The 15,067-nt window shown below is 41.7% G+C and overlaps 1 protein-coding gene across 1 annotated transcript in view; it reads right to left on the reverse strand.

Moving 5' to 3' along the window:
- Positions 1 to 4,608: 4,608 nt before the first annotated feature.
- Positions 4,609 to 15,067, reverse strand: part of CLGN (calmegin) — a 94,028-nt gene continuing 83,569 nt past the window's right edge. The window contains exons 14-15 of the mRNA XM_073604098.1: positions 14,974 to 15,065; positions 4,609 to 6,133 (exon numbers count right to left, since the gene is read on the reverse strand). Coding sequence (XP_073460199.1) covers positions 6,053 to 6,133; positions 14,974 to 15,065 — 173 coding nt within the window. The 3' untranslated portion in view covers positions 4,609 to 6,052. The remainder of the gene's footprint in view (positions 6,134 to 14,973; positions 15,066 to 15,067) is intronic.

The following is a 15,067-nucleotide window of genomic DNA, read 5'->3' on the forward strand; positions in this document are numbered from 1 at the left end:
TTCCAGAACTGTGAAGGCTTTTTTTAGATGTTGTTTGGCAAACTCTAATCTGGCCTTCCTGATTTTGAGGCTCACCAATGGTTTATATCTTGTGGTGAACCCCCTGTATTCACTCTGGTGAAGTCTTCTCTTGATTGTTGACTTTGACACACACCTACCTCCTGGAGAGTGTTCTTGATCTGTCCAACTGTTGTGAAGGGTGTTTTCTTCACCAGGGAAAGAATTCTTCGGTCATCCACCACAGTTGTTTTCCGTGGTCTTCCGGGTCTTTTGGTGTTGCTGAGCTCACCGGTGCGTTCTTTTATTTTTAAGGATGTTCCAAACAGTTGATTTGGCCACGCCTAATGTTTTTGCTATCTCTCTAATGGGTTTGTTTTGTTTTTTCAGCCTAATGATGGCTTGCTTAACTGATAGTGACAACTCTTTGGATCTCATATTGAGAATTGACAGCAACAGATTCCAAATGCAAATAGCACACTTGAAATTAACTCTGGACCTTTTATCTGCTCCTTGTAAATAGGATAATGAGGGAATAACACACACCTGGCCATGGAACAGCTGAGCAGCTAATTGTCCCATTACTTTTGGTCCCTTAAAAAGTGGGAGGCACATATACAAACTGTGTAATCCCTACACCGTTCACCTGATTTGGATGTAAATACCCTCAAATTAAAGCTGAAAGTCTGCAGTTAAAGCACATCTTGTTCATTTCATTACAAATCCATTGTGGTGGTGTATAGAGCCAAAAAGATTAGAATTGTGTCGATGTCCCAATATTTATGGACCTGACTGTATTTGCTTTCATCCAAAGATTCACACCACTTTTCAAGAGTCAATGGTATTTCACATAAGATTGTGCTATAAAAATGTGAGGGTCTTGAGTGAAAACCATACACCACCATCAGCCATTTGGCAGATGGGTGTACTTCTTGAGCCAGATGGAAAGTGTACAGGACTGCCCTATAGGGGGAGACCTGTCAAACCACACAGGACTTCTGTGGGGGCCTCTATTCTAGCACCTCAACTTCTGTGAGGGCCTCTATTCTAGATGTTTAAGGGTCATCTCCCTGGAGCTTAACAGAATCTTGCAGGTTTTGGGGTACTGATTGCTGGAATGTGGTTTGCGTTCCAGCATTCAGCACTGTATATTTATGCTGGAACTGTGTGAGTGAAATGATTGCTTGCCTGAAAGTCACAGCAAACTGTCAGCCTTAGTCAGATCAGAATGGGGTTGGGGGGTGCTGGGGTTCATTATACTCCCACTGATACCAATGATTGACACCAATGACTAGGTCTTATTTTACTCCCACTGTGACCAATGCTTCACATATTTTACTAACACTTTTTGCATTTCCACTGGCAGCAACGATTGCACTTGTTTTACTCCCTTTAACACCAATGATGGGGACTTACAATATCTAATGTAAAGGCACATTTTTTTTTGTATCTGATAAATTTTTGTCTATAGACTACATAGAAAATAAAATATTTTCAAGAGAGAGGCTTGTCAGTACCCCCTTCCAAAAAAAAATGTATTGCCTTGTTATCCTAAGTACAGACAAAATTGTTGCTGAAGCAATGGGCCCAAAGCTAAAAATATTCTGGTCTAAAGGGCATAGCTGCATAAACTGAAGTGGTTAATACCCACCCAACCTTTAAGAGCTCAGTGGCAAATGCATTGTGCCATCTTCTGCTTAATGGTTTTCCTGGTGGTTGTGACAGTTCTGATGTACAGTTGTGTCCCCTTCCTTACATGCTTTGCTGCTGGGAGCGCTGTGCAAACCACCCAATTTTGTACAGCCTGCAAGCCCAACCACATCATGGCTGCTGAATTTGCTGCCTGCTCCCCATACCCTTCGCCTCTTCCCTCAAGCTTTGTAAATCCATTTAGCGTATGCAGGGATGGGTCTATATATATATATATATATATATATATATATATATATATATATAATTAATTACACACACACACACACGAGTGGAATGTACCTGTCGTGTATGCCCTTGGTCCCATTAAATCGGATGATGTGAAAAATGGAGTCCCTTGTTAGGGCACAATTTGCACCGTTCTTCATTATAAAGCTAGGACTGGTCATGTGATTTACAATAAATGCAGTAAACCTGTAAGACTTTGTAGTGATTCATTTAAAATTATTTAAATTAAAAAGCTAATTTTTTTTTTTTTTTTTTTTATGAAACCCCCCTCCCCATTTATTTATTTATTTTTTAATAAAAGCAGGCGGCTTGTTGAAAAAAAAAATGGTAGTTTCAATATTTCATGTTGCATGATATACAGTATACAAAATGTATGTTTTTCTCAGTTAAAAAAATACACAACTTCATTTTGGTGCAGACAGTATAATCTCCAAATATTCCATTAAATATAAAAGATTAGATTGCTTTGTGTAAATACCAAATATGGATAATGTAGAAACAGAAAAGTGACGGCGGAAAAAGAGTAGTTCAAGTGTGTCCTTTTTTTTTTTTTTTTAGATATAAATGACAGTGCTATAATACATTTTTCACAATTAGGCTGGGTGAAAATACCTAATGTCTTGCGCAGATGGTGTTTGCATGCACGTGTGCCCCATGTGCACGTATATATGGGAGGGAGAGAGACTTTTTTACTTTTTTTTATTTGCATGAATTATTTTTTATAACAGAGGGGCTTATCAGCCCATTATGGGATAATAAGACTGTAACAAGTTCTTTTTATGAAGGGGGGGGGGGGGGGGTGTCTAATGCCTTCTCTGTACTCTTACCTAAACAGATCAGCAACATAATGTCAGATTTTACTCACAACTGGGCTCATTGATCGCAGTCTCTTTATCCTAAACTCAGCTATGGACATCCCAGGGTCCAAAGGAAATCCTAGAGGGGGAAGGGACAGCATCTTTTCTGGAGACAATATGTAGAACCATCCAAATTACTGATTTTTACTTATATTTGAAAGCCTGAAACCATCAACTTCCTGTCCTAGAGACAAAACAGGAAATTTCCCATATTCCCATAGAGATTTTGGCCTTACCTCTTACTCAGAGGACAACTTGAAAATGTTGATTTCCTCCCACTTTCTGGCTCAGTGACAATGGTGACCAGGACAAATAGGGGGGCAAATAACCCCAGCGGGCACACAGACAGCAATAGGACAAAGGGTCACCATACAAGTTACATTGTGATGGTATAATCAACTTAGTTCTACCAAAACTGTAATATGAGGATTTACCTAATCTATCCAATCACTATTTCTAAACAGGCACTTGCACTTGATACTTGTTGATGGATCAAAACGAGATTGTACATTCAGATTGTGCAGATAGCCGGGAATATCTGCAGCCACCACTGACATGTCATTATAGTAAATGGGGCCGGCAGCTGCACCTAACAAATCAGAAGATTCCTGCCGCTTCAGTTCGCACTGGCCTTAATCTCCAGTGTGAATGTAGCCTAAGAGTGCGTTCACACCTGCATTCTGATTAGATGTGAGATCCCCAGTGGGTAGCTGCAGGAGACACATGCGATTGATTTGCCCTGCATGCAGCCAGTCTAATCCAAGTCAATCACTCACATATAATCGTATGAGTGATTAGCTGTAGGAGCAGGCAGCCTCACATTGTGTTCAATAGGGCTGTCTCCCGCAGCTAATTGTGGGAACCCCCTTGGGATTCTTGCATCCAATTGACCTGTTTTGTCCAGTATTTTTTAAAGAAAGTAACTTAAGCCCCCGTTCACACCGGTGCAACTTGTCATGCGATTTGGCACATGAAATCACAGTGACCAGCGGCTCTGAAATCGCACTGAAGTAGTGTGATTTCAAAGCTGCATTTGGTGTGAACCAGGGCTTACTGTAAATAAAGTGTATACATTTTATTCTATAATTTGTCCCATTTAAAATTACATTTCTTTATAAAGCAAGGCAGTTAAGTATAAATAATTTTGCACATTTTCTTTCTTGCAACAACAAAAAAATGTTTCTCTTTCTTTATGCAACACAAAATAAATATATATACACACACATTATATATACACACATACATATATATATATATATATATATATATATATATATACACACACACACACACACACACACACACACACACACACACACACACACACATATATATATATATATATATATATATATATACACACACACACACACATACATACATACATACACACAATGAATTAAAAATGAAAAAAATAAATAACTGTTAATGATAAATTTGATCGACTTGTTTAGAAATATTGTTTCTAAGACCAATCCATCTTATCTAAACTACAATGGAGGACCAACTACATATTTTAATAAATATTTATTTTAAATAATGTCTTTTTTTTTTTTTCTTAAATAAACATTGACAACATTTTGTCCAACATTCAACTATAAAAGTTTGGAAAAATCTGTACATCATTTCCATCAGCTCATAGAGCAGTGTTTCAGCAGTGTAAACTTAATGATCTACAAGTCACCAGTACAAACTATATAACAGGCCATTTTATGAACCTTGATGGGAAGCCAGTATACAGTACCAAGTTTTAAGTATCTCAGCCGGGGTATGCATTCAGGAGCTTCATTGCACTAGTAGGCATGGAATTCTCAAATTATTTTTTTTTAAACATTTTTATGTATTATACACATTCTGTAAGATCATAAGATCACCCTCAAAATACCTGTGGAAACTGCACTGCAAAAGGGAAAATATATATGATCTTTTAATATACGAAACCACTGTGCTTTTTTTTTTTTGTTTTTTTTTTTTTTGCTTTTTTATTTTTTTTAGGTTCATTGTTTTTCGTTGTGCTGTTTCTGGTTTTCCTTTAAACCGCCCCCTCCCCTCCAGCTTTGTTAGTCTCCTCCATTGGGCAAAGTGATGACGCCTACTGAAAATCCTGCATAGCAAGCTGGATAACTAAACATTTTGTTATTTATTTGTTCTACACATTTAATTAGCCCCAAGTATAAGTAATGACAAAACCAGTGACCCCCTTTAATTTTTTGCTTTTCTACAAATTCTGAGTGCTGCAGTTTGGCAGTTGTCCATGGGGGGCACAAAAGAGAGAAAACTAATAAAACAACATGCATTCTATTCTGTAAAAACCTTTAAAACCTGTGTCACTGAATGATTAGGACTGTCCTGAGCATCACTTACTGAAGTTGTCCTTATTTTCAGCTATTGCATTAGGTGTATATTGTTTCATTACAAATGTGCGACCCAAATCCTATGCAGATCATTACTTAGATAGCCAGTAATAAGAACGGTTGGTTGAGAATGGGAAAGTGCTGATTACCTATGCCAAAGTCTTGTGGAAATATACCCAAACCCACAGCTCCACTCAAGACTCGCCCCACCTGTACATGGACAACCTGGGTGCTGACCACTGTAGTCAGTTTCCACTCCCCATCAGAAATACAAAAGACTGTATCTGCCACACTCCATGCTTAGTTCCTCTTGCCGTATTTATTTGTTGTCAACAAAATTACTGTATACAGCACTGTCTCCACATGGGAACCAACCTTCCTTGATACGTTTTACCACTCCTGGTTTGCTTACAAGGATAGGGACTTCCCTATCCTTCATGGACAGGGGATGCATCACGGACACTGTTATAACTAATAAATACGGCAAGAGGAGCTAAGAGGGAAGTGTGGCTTTTTTCGAGAGTCTTGCAGAATTTTGACTATGCAAAAATGGCCCCAAATGGAAACTGTAAACTGAACCATATTGAAACTAAAAACAGAGAAAGGACAGTGGTAAAAGGACTGCCCTTTTTTACAATAACAAGTATATTCAAATATTTATTAAAGCCAAGACTGAAAATGAATATAAAGGTAGGCTATTGCACATGCAGTTCTGATCTGTGTAATATAGTTACATGGAAAATTCTGCCTTCCCCTGACAGAATAACATAACAGGACAACTTTTCAGGTAACACAAAGTATTGGACCAAGAGGTAAGAAGCGGTTTCCGGTCACTGTACATCATGTCCATCACCAGGCTAAGATAGACTGGCTCTCTGTAACAGTCCAATGTAAGTATTATTGTTACTAGTCTTTCCGTACTCGTCTCTTCCGCAGGGATTTCTTTAGGTTGTCTCCAGAGTCCGCACCTTCATCTGCTTCTTTCATCTGGTAGAAAATCAAACAGAACCATATTATGCCAGAACATTTTAAGATCTAGTGTGATTATTTTTCTCATCAATTGAGGGACACAGGAAGTCTTGACTGTCGGGTTATACTGCCACCCACAGGAGAATTGGGCACTGGCAAACAAAATTGTGGGCCAACCCAGGATAACCCCTCCTTCTCCCAGCTTGCTTCACTTTTTTGCCTCCAAGTATCCTGGGAGGAGGGATGTCTTCTCTCTGCTGAGAAAAGTCTAACCTTTTTGCTTGCTAATTGTTTTCTTTAGGTTTTATATTCAGTCAAGATTATTGCTGCTGAGCTGGTCTCTAAATGCGGACTTTCCTTTACTGACTTTGGAGTGCCATAACAGGACTCTGCTGGATTAATACAGGGCTATTCGTTTATTCTCTTATGGTTGTGGTACACACCACTTTAAAACTCAGGGGGCAGCTGATAGCTGTTGCCTTTTCATGTTCCCAGTCCAAGCTCCTTTGGGGTTTCTACTGTGCTTTGAAAAAGTATTCACACCCCTCGAAATGTTCCACATTTTGTCATGTTACAACCAAAATTGTAAATGTATTTTATTGGGCTTTTATGTGATAGATCAACACAAAGTGGCACATAATTGTGGAGTGAAAGGAAAATGATAAACGATTTTTAGTCCACCTGTGTGTAATTTAATCTCAGTATAAATACAGCTGTTTTGTGAAGCCCTCAAAGGTTTGTTAGAGAACATTAGTGAACAAACAGCATCATGAAGGCCAAGGAACACACTAGACAGGTCAGAGATAAAGTTGTAGAGAAGTTTAAAGCAGGGTTAGGTTATAAAAAAAAAAATATCCCAAGCTTTAAACATCTCACGGAGCACTGTTCAATCCATCATCCAAAAATGGAAAGAGTATGGCACAACCGCAAACCTATGAAGATATGGCTGTCCACTTAAACTGACAGGACGGGCAAGGGGAGCATTCATCAGAGAAGCAGCCGAGAGGCCTATGGTAACTCTGGAGGAGCTGCAGAGATCCACACTTTAGGTGGGAGAATCTGTCCACAGGACAACTATCCAAACTGACAGAGATTGAGCTATTTTGCAAGGAAGAATGGGCAAAAATGTTTTTATATTGACATGTATGTATATTCGTGATAATGATTTGTGGTTTGGAAAGTCGTTTGTTTATTGAATCTATTCACACACACAATGACAATATCTCTTCTCCTCTGCTCAAATACAATGCAACATCCTTCTCACTCAGTTCTCAGGAATGCACTTTGCCAGTAATCCAACCTCCAGCACAGAATTAATCAGCCCTCGTTCCCATGTTAATGGGGACAAGGGCCTCATCCCCACAACCCTTGCATCAAATGGCCTATAACTGGCTTTAAAGAAAGCGGAACTAAACCCATCGATTTAACAGTTTCAAAAAGCAGTTACATTCGTGGCATGCCGGGAATGCTGTCACATTTGCTTGTGCTCAACCAAACTGTGAAACCATTAAATGGCTGGTGTCATAACTGATCACATGTGCAGTACCATGGAAGTTGCAGGTCAAATAGAGGCTAAGATGGCAGCTTCCTTGGCTGAAAAGGATAGGAGGGTTTTGTTACGCTTTAAACCTGATCTCCAGCTCTTAGTGAAGTTTAAATACAGTCAGGTCCATAAATATTGGGGCATTGACACAATTCTAATCTTTTTGGCTCTATACACCACCACAATGGATTTGAAATGAAACAAACAAGATGTTTCAGCTTTAATTTGAGGGTATTTACATCCAAATCAGGTGAATGGTGTAGGAATTACAACAGTTTGTATATGTGCCTCTCACTTTTTAAGGGACCAAAAGTAATGGGACAATTGGCTGCTCAGCTGTTCCATGGCCAGGTGTGTGTTATCCCCTCATTTACAAGGAGCAGATAAAAGGTCCGGAGTTCATTTCAAGTGTGCTATTTGCATTTGGAATCTGTTGCGGTCAACTCTTAATATGAGATCTAAAGAGCTGTCATTATCAGTGAAGCATGCCATCATTAGGCTGAAAAAACAAAACAAACCCATCAGAGAGATAGCAAAAACATTCGGTGTGGCCAAATCAACTGTTTGGAACATCCTTAAAAAGAAAGAATGCATCGGTGAGCTCAGCAACACCAAAAGACCCAGAAGACCACGGAAAACAACTGTGGTGGATGACCGAAGAATTCTTTCCCTGGTGAAGAAAACACCCTTCACAACTGTTGGCCAGATCAAGAACACTCTCCAGGAGGTAGGTGTATGTGTGTCCAAGTCAACAATCAAGAGAAAACTTCACCAGAGTGAATACAGAGGGTTCTCACCACAAGATGTAAACCATTAGTGAGCCTCAAAAACAGGAAGGCCAGATTAGAGTTTGCCAAACATCTAAAAAAGCCTTCACAGTTCTGGAACAACATCCTATGGACAGATGAGACCAAGACCAACTTGTACCAGAGTGATGGGAAGAGAAGAGTATGGAGAAGGAAAGGAACTGCTCATGATCCAAAGCATACCACCTCATCAGTGAAGCATGGTGGTGGTAGTGTCAAGCAATGGGCATGTATGGCTGCCAATGGAACTGGTTCTCTTGTATTTAATGATGATGTGACTACTGACAAAAGCAGCAGGATGAATTCTGAAGTGTTTCGGGCAATATTATCTGCTCATATTCAGCAAAATGCTTCAGAACTCATTGGATGGTGCTTCACAGTGCAGATGGACAATGACCCGAAGCATACTGTGAAAGCAACCAAAGAGTTTTTTAAGGGAAAGAAGTGGAATGTTATGCAATGGCCAAGTCAATCACCTGACCTGAATCCGATTGAGCATGCATTTCACTTGCTGAAGACAAAACTGAAGGGAAAATGCCCCAAGAACAAGCAGGAACTGAAGACAGTTGCAGTAGAGGCCTGGCAGAGCATCACCAGGGATGAAACCCAGCGTCTGGTGATGTCTATGCATTCCAGACTTCAGGCTGTAATTGACTGCAATTAATCTGTCCCATTACTTTTGGTCCCTTAAAAAGTGGGAGGCACATATACAAACTGTTGTAATTCCTACACCATTCAGCTGATTTGAATGTAAATACCCTTAAATTAAAGCTGAAAGTCTGCAGTTAAAGCACATCTTGTTAGTTTCATTTCAAATCAATTGTGGTGGTGTATAGGGCCAAAAAGATTAGAATTGTGTCAATATGGCTCTTTATAAGAAAGAGCAGCCAATTCTGAAACCCTCCTTGCTGAGGATATAGCAACCAACTTCCTTGTCAGAAGGACTAAGGGAATATACTGTATCGGTTCAAATGGCTGTTTTTGTAACACAGACAAAACTAAGTTCAAGTCCCAAAGGTTCAAGGGAGGTTTGACGGGCGGATTAAGCCGCGTTACCCCTTGTATAAAACCCCGGACTAAAGAATAAGTAGCAAGTGGTCTTTGAAATAAGACCGATAAAGCTGAGACTTGGCCTTTAATAGTACTCAAGGCCAACTTCATTTCTACCCTTAATTGTAGAAAGGCAAGAATTCTGCCTATGATATATCTCTGAGGGTGCCAACCCTTGGATTCCCACCAGGAAACATAAGCCTCCAGACTCTATAGTTCTAGAAGCTGGCTTCCTTGCACTAACCGGGGTAGAGATAACTGACCCGGAAAGCCTACGTTTCTTCAGAATGTGGGTTTCAATAGCCAAGCCGTTAAATTTAGAGACCGTAAGGAAAGATGGAATATCGGTCCCTGTGAGAGCAGATCTGGCCATAGCGGGAGGGACCATGGGCCCTCCACTGCCATCTTTACAATTTCTGCATACCATGACCTTCTGGGCCATGCAAGTGGCACCAGAATTACCAGCTTTCTTTCCGGCTTGATCCTGCAAAGAAGTGAGAACTGATCCCATGGGGTCATCAATGCATTCATTCTGCATGCGAGTGGATCCCTTGTTCTGGCCACAAAGTTGACTAACTTCATGTTGAACCTGGACGCTAGGAGATCCACGTTCGGAGTCCCCCATCTTTGGCAAACAGCCCGAAATATGTTGGGGTGAAGAGACCATTCCCCTGGGAATAACTGCTGGCGACTTAAGTAGTCCGCCTGCCAATTCTTTACTCCCGGAATGAAGACTGCCGATAGGCATGGAACATTCCTTTCTGCCCAAGTTAGAATATGGTTCACCTCTCTCTGCACTGAGAGACTGTTGTTGCCCCCTTGGTGATTGATATAGGCCACAGCTGTGGCTTTGTTGGATTGAATCCTGACCGGACAATCCCGTAACCTGAAAGTCCAGGCCTTTAGAGCCAGATGTACTGCCTGAATCTCTAGGATATTGATGGGCAAGGTTCTTTCGGTTCTTGACCACTGTTCCTGGACAGTTGTCTTTTCTAGTACTGCTCCTCAGCCTGAAAGGCTGGCATCTGTCATTACCACTTTCCAGATGACTGGTCTGAAGGATTTTCCTTTCAGCAGATTCTGGGTTAGTAACCACCAAAAGAGGTTTTGGGACACTCTTGGGGACAGTCGCATTGGCAAGTCTAAAGCTTGAATTGTTTTGTTCCAAGCAGACAGGATACTGTTTTGCAACAGTCTTGAATAAAACTGGGCATAGGGAACTGCTTCGAATGAAGCCACCATGGTTCCTAGCAACCTCATGCTAAGGCGAATGGAGGGATCGCCATTTGACCTGACCACCTGCTCCAGCTCTCTTATGGAGTTGATCTTTGTCTGAGGCAAGAACACCCTTTCCTGGGTTGTGTCTATGATCAGACCCAAGTACTCCAGCCTCTTTAGTGGTATTATGGAAGATTTCTCTAGGTTGAGAATCCAACCCAAACTTTCCAGATAATTGGTTGTAGTGCGTACGCAATGCTCCAAACGAGCCACAGACTGATCTATTAGCAATAGATTGTCTAGGTATGCTACAATTGTTATGCCCTGTGTACTTTACCTGGCTAGAGGTGGGGCCAGCACTTTGGTGAACACCCAGGGTGCTGTGGCTAGCCCAAAGGGCAGGGCTACAAATTGGAAATGCTGCTGTTCTAACTCGAACTGCAGAAACTTTTGATGAGCGGGAAATATAGGGACATGCAGATATGGATCCCTGATGTCGACTGATGCCAGAGGTTCTCCTCCTGGAAGGATAGAAACTACTGACCTGATCATCTCCATGCGAAAGGAGCGGATCTTCAGGAACTGATTTAGATTTCTTAGATTTAGAATGGGTCTGACGTCTCCATTTGGTTTTGGTATCATGAAAAGATGTTAATAAAACCCCAGACCTTGCTCTTTTGTGGGGATCTGTATGATCACCCCTTGAGATATTAATCGGTCTAGTGCCTGAAACCGATTGTCTTTTCTCTGGATCTTTGGGAACACTTTACTTCAGGAAGTGAGACAGTTGAAAGTCCCGAAATTCCAGCTTGTACCCTAGCGTTACCGTGGAGATGACCCATTTGTCCTGAATTTCCTCTTTCCAGACTTCTGAAAACTGCAGAAGTCTTCCCTCCACCTTGGTGAGGGGGGTTGCCTCTTCATGAGGCTTTAGGACTTCTTTTGAGCCTGAGTTTGACCCTGAGGCTCTCCTCTAGAGTGACGGTGGAGGCTGTCGCCACTGCCTAGAGGTGGAAGCCCCTGGAGCAGGGGAAAGAGCCCATTTAAATGAAGGGCATTTATACTTTCTTTTGACTGGCAAAAGAGTACTTTCTCCCACTAGAAATTGTTTGGATATATTTGTCCAAGTCTTCTCCAAATAGCCGCTCCCCATGAAAAGGGAACCCAGTTAGGAGGTTTTTACATGGTGCTTCAGCTGACCACAGGATTCTTCGCATATGCATAATCGTAAGGCGGGACGCCTGGTGAATAGAATCTTTAATGAATAGGTGAATAGAATCTTTAATGACATCTATGGCAAAGCATAATGCTTTTGGTAGTCCAGCCAAAACCCCAAGCTTGTTGTGCAGGAAGCTCTCTAAGGGCCTGTTTAAATTGGTCGTTTAGGGATTGACAGACACCTATTGCAGCGACTGCAGACTGAGTAACGGCACCTGCCATGGAAAAAAGTAGATTTTAACAGTGATTCCAATTCTTTATCTGTTGGATCCTTAAGCATCTGTGCATTGTCTACTGGACAAGTTAGGCTTTTATTCACATCGCAGTGTCAGCTGCTGGTATTTTCCATCTTTTTTGGAGAATTTCTCCTCCAGGGGATAGAGAATTGAAAACCTCTTATGCCCCGTGCACATGGTTGGATTTTCGGACAGAAAATGTTCGATGGGAGCTTGTTGTCGGAAATTCCGACCGTGTAGTAGGCTCCATCAGACATTTTCCATCGGAGTTTCCGTCACACAAAACTTGATATCTGGATCTCAAATTTTCCGACAACAAAATCCGTTGTCATAAATTTCGATTGTGTGTACACAATTCCGACGCACAAAGTTCCACACATGCTCGGAATCAAGCAGAAGAGCTGCACTGGCTATTGAACTTCATTTTTCTTGGTTTGTCGTACGTGTTATACGTCACCGCGTTTTTGACGTTCGGAATTTCCGACAAGATTTGTGTGACCGTGTGTATGCAAGACATTTTTTTTGCCAACATCCGTCGGAAAAATTCCATGGATTTTGTTGTCGGAATGTCCGATCGTGAGTACGGGGCATTAGGAGAGAGAAAATGCTTATCTGGGTGATCCCATTCAGCAAAAATAACCTGTTCTAGTAATGCGTGTGCAGGAAACGCATGCAAAGGTTGAGGGGGTTTTTAAGGAACCCAAGGAAGAAACCGAGCTCTCAGGAGACTCCGTTAGGGGTAGCATGAAAGTAGAACGAACCATCTCCGTAAGAGATTATATAAGCAATTTCTCAGATTGAGAGGCTGAAAAAGGCTCATCTACCGTTGTTTCCTCCACAGAGGGATCATCATCGATTTGTTTTTTCTTCCTGATCGACTCAGGGTAACACCTCATCCTGTGCCCACTGTTCCCCTTGCAAAGGTTCTGAAGTGGGGGAGGGGGATCTAGCAGGCTTCCTATCCATTTGAATGGAGGATACAATTAAAGCCGTTAATCTTCCTTCCAGACCCTGTAGGGAGGAGGAAAGGACATCTTCAATCACGTATACAGGGGCTGAGATGTGAGAAGCAGCTGCACCATCAAATTGTTCCAATGGCTCACCCTGGCTTGCCATAACTGGTAATTCAGGTGAGGATGACAGCATGGACATGAGACTCGGGATCCTTGCGCCTGGGGGTGAAACCTGTACTTTTTTGTTTTTTGTGGTGTCTTTTTTGGTAGGCATAGTCCTAAGTACAAAAACAGAGGCACTATACAAATTGCACTTAATCGGTGAAAATAGTCCTGACATTTAAAGCCCTTATAAAATTCAGCCTAGTGCTGGAAAAAAGGTGTCGTTCCTGTATCAGGAATGCCAGTTTGCAACTTTCACATGTCCCACAGCTCTTGTGTCCTTGTGTTGCAGGCTGCTTTTCTCTTTGTCAGCCGAGGAGAGACTGTCATAGCTGTGTTGTATTTGTTTTTAGCCTGCCGTGTGTCCTTGTGAACGTTCACGGCATCGCACTTAGGCCCCGCCCCCTCCGAGAAAAAATTCTGCCCCTTTTTACATTTAAAATGTTCCCGCGCTGCGTTTACGGGTCCACTGACCCAACACGAGGGGGGGGCAGGGACCCATCCAGCAGCAGGCACAAACAATAGTGAAATCAGCCACAGTAAAACAATTAGCGGTATTAGCGGGACCTCCGCACCCCCACGCGGTGGGGGGGTAATGTAAGGGGGTACAGCGCTGCTGTCCCCCTAACACCTGTGGTCCCATCAGGGGGAAAAAGAAAACATTTTTGCAGATTTATTTTACCTTGAAAAAATCCCTTTCCACACGCTGCTGCAACCAGACAGACTGAGCTTAACAGTGAGGACAACAGAGTAAGGTATGTGCATAGACTCCCTCTAGTGGAGATTTAGGGCATGACAACATTTTTTCCCTAATGGAAGGAATACATAGGTGTTTTTAATACCCAAGTTTCTTCCTTACCTTATCCCAGCTGCAGGATTTGCTGAATTAACAGACAATCCAACCTTCTCCCATCACGGCGAGCTGCATTTAGCAAACCTTCAAGGACCGGGTCCCTAATATCAGAGTTCCAACTCCCTTGGAGCTGTAAAAGCACCCCACTAGGAAAGCTAGGTAATGTAACAAGACCAAAGCCCTGGGTTCCTGGGGTCCAGCCCTTCAAAGAGAGGCGTTATAGGCCCCAGGTACCATCCTTTTAGGCCTTAGTTGCACTTAGGATGGATCTGGTCTTTATGGAGGCTATTTAAATCCAGCATGGATCCATCCAGTGGAGCTCCTCAGAGCACATCTTCACTCGTGACCAACACCATAGACACTGGCGAAAAAACTGATGTGCTCCTGGAAGGAGGAGGGGTTATATATGGAGTGAACTTTCTTGATTGGGTATAACCAGTGTCAAAACCTGAAGGTGGCCTATAACCCATTAAGCAATTACTTAAGGCTCTGTGTCCCATGATCTACAATAAAGAAAAGTCAAACATCTTTATCTGCATATGTTTCCCTGGGTTAGTGACTCCAAATGTTGAAGCTAGATCATCAGCATGACAAACCAGCATAAGAAGAATGAAAAGTCAGCAATGGCAACCTCTGTTTCTCTCAGGAAAGGTGCCGAATCCTTGTAGTATGCCATGTGGATGTGTATGGGATACAAATTTTATTTCAGCACCATTTTATCCATTTACTAATGACAAAGTGTACATTATACTTATGCACACCTAATTAAATATAAACTATCTATGTAGAAAGCTTTTTTGACATGTGCTGGTCACTTACCTCGTCATCTGAAGACTGATCTACTATATCACCAATTTCCTCTTCTTCTTGACTGAACTCTTCATCTTCCATCCTTTCATCTTCTTCAGCCTCT

Source organism: Aquarana catesbeiana, linkage group LG01 (assembly GCF_042186555.1).
Source record: "Aquarana catesbeiana isolate 2022-GZ linkage group LG01, ASM4218655v1, whole genome shotgun sequence".
Lineage (NCBI taxonomy): Eukaryota > Metazoa > Chordata > Amphibia > Anura > Ranidae > Aquarana > Aquarana catesbeiana.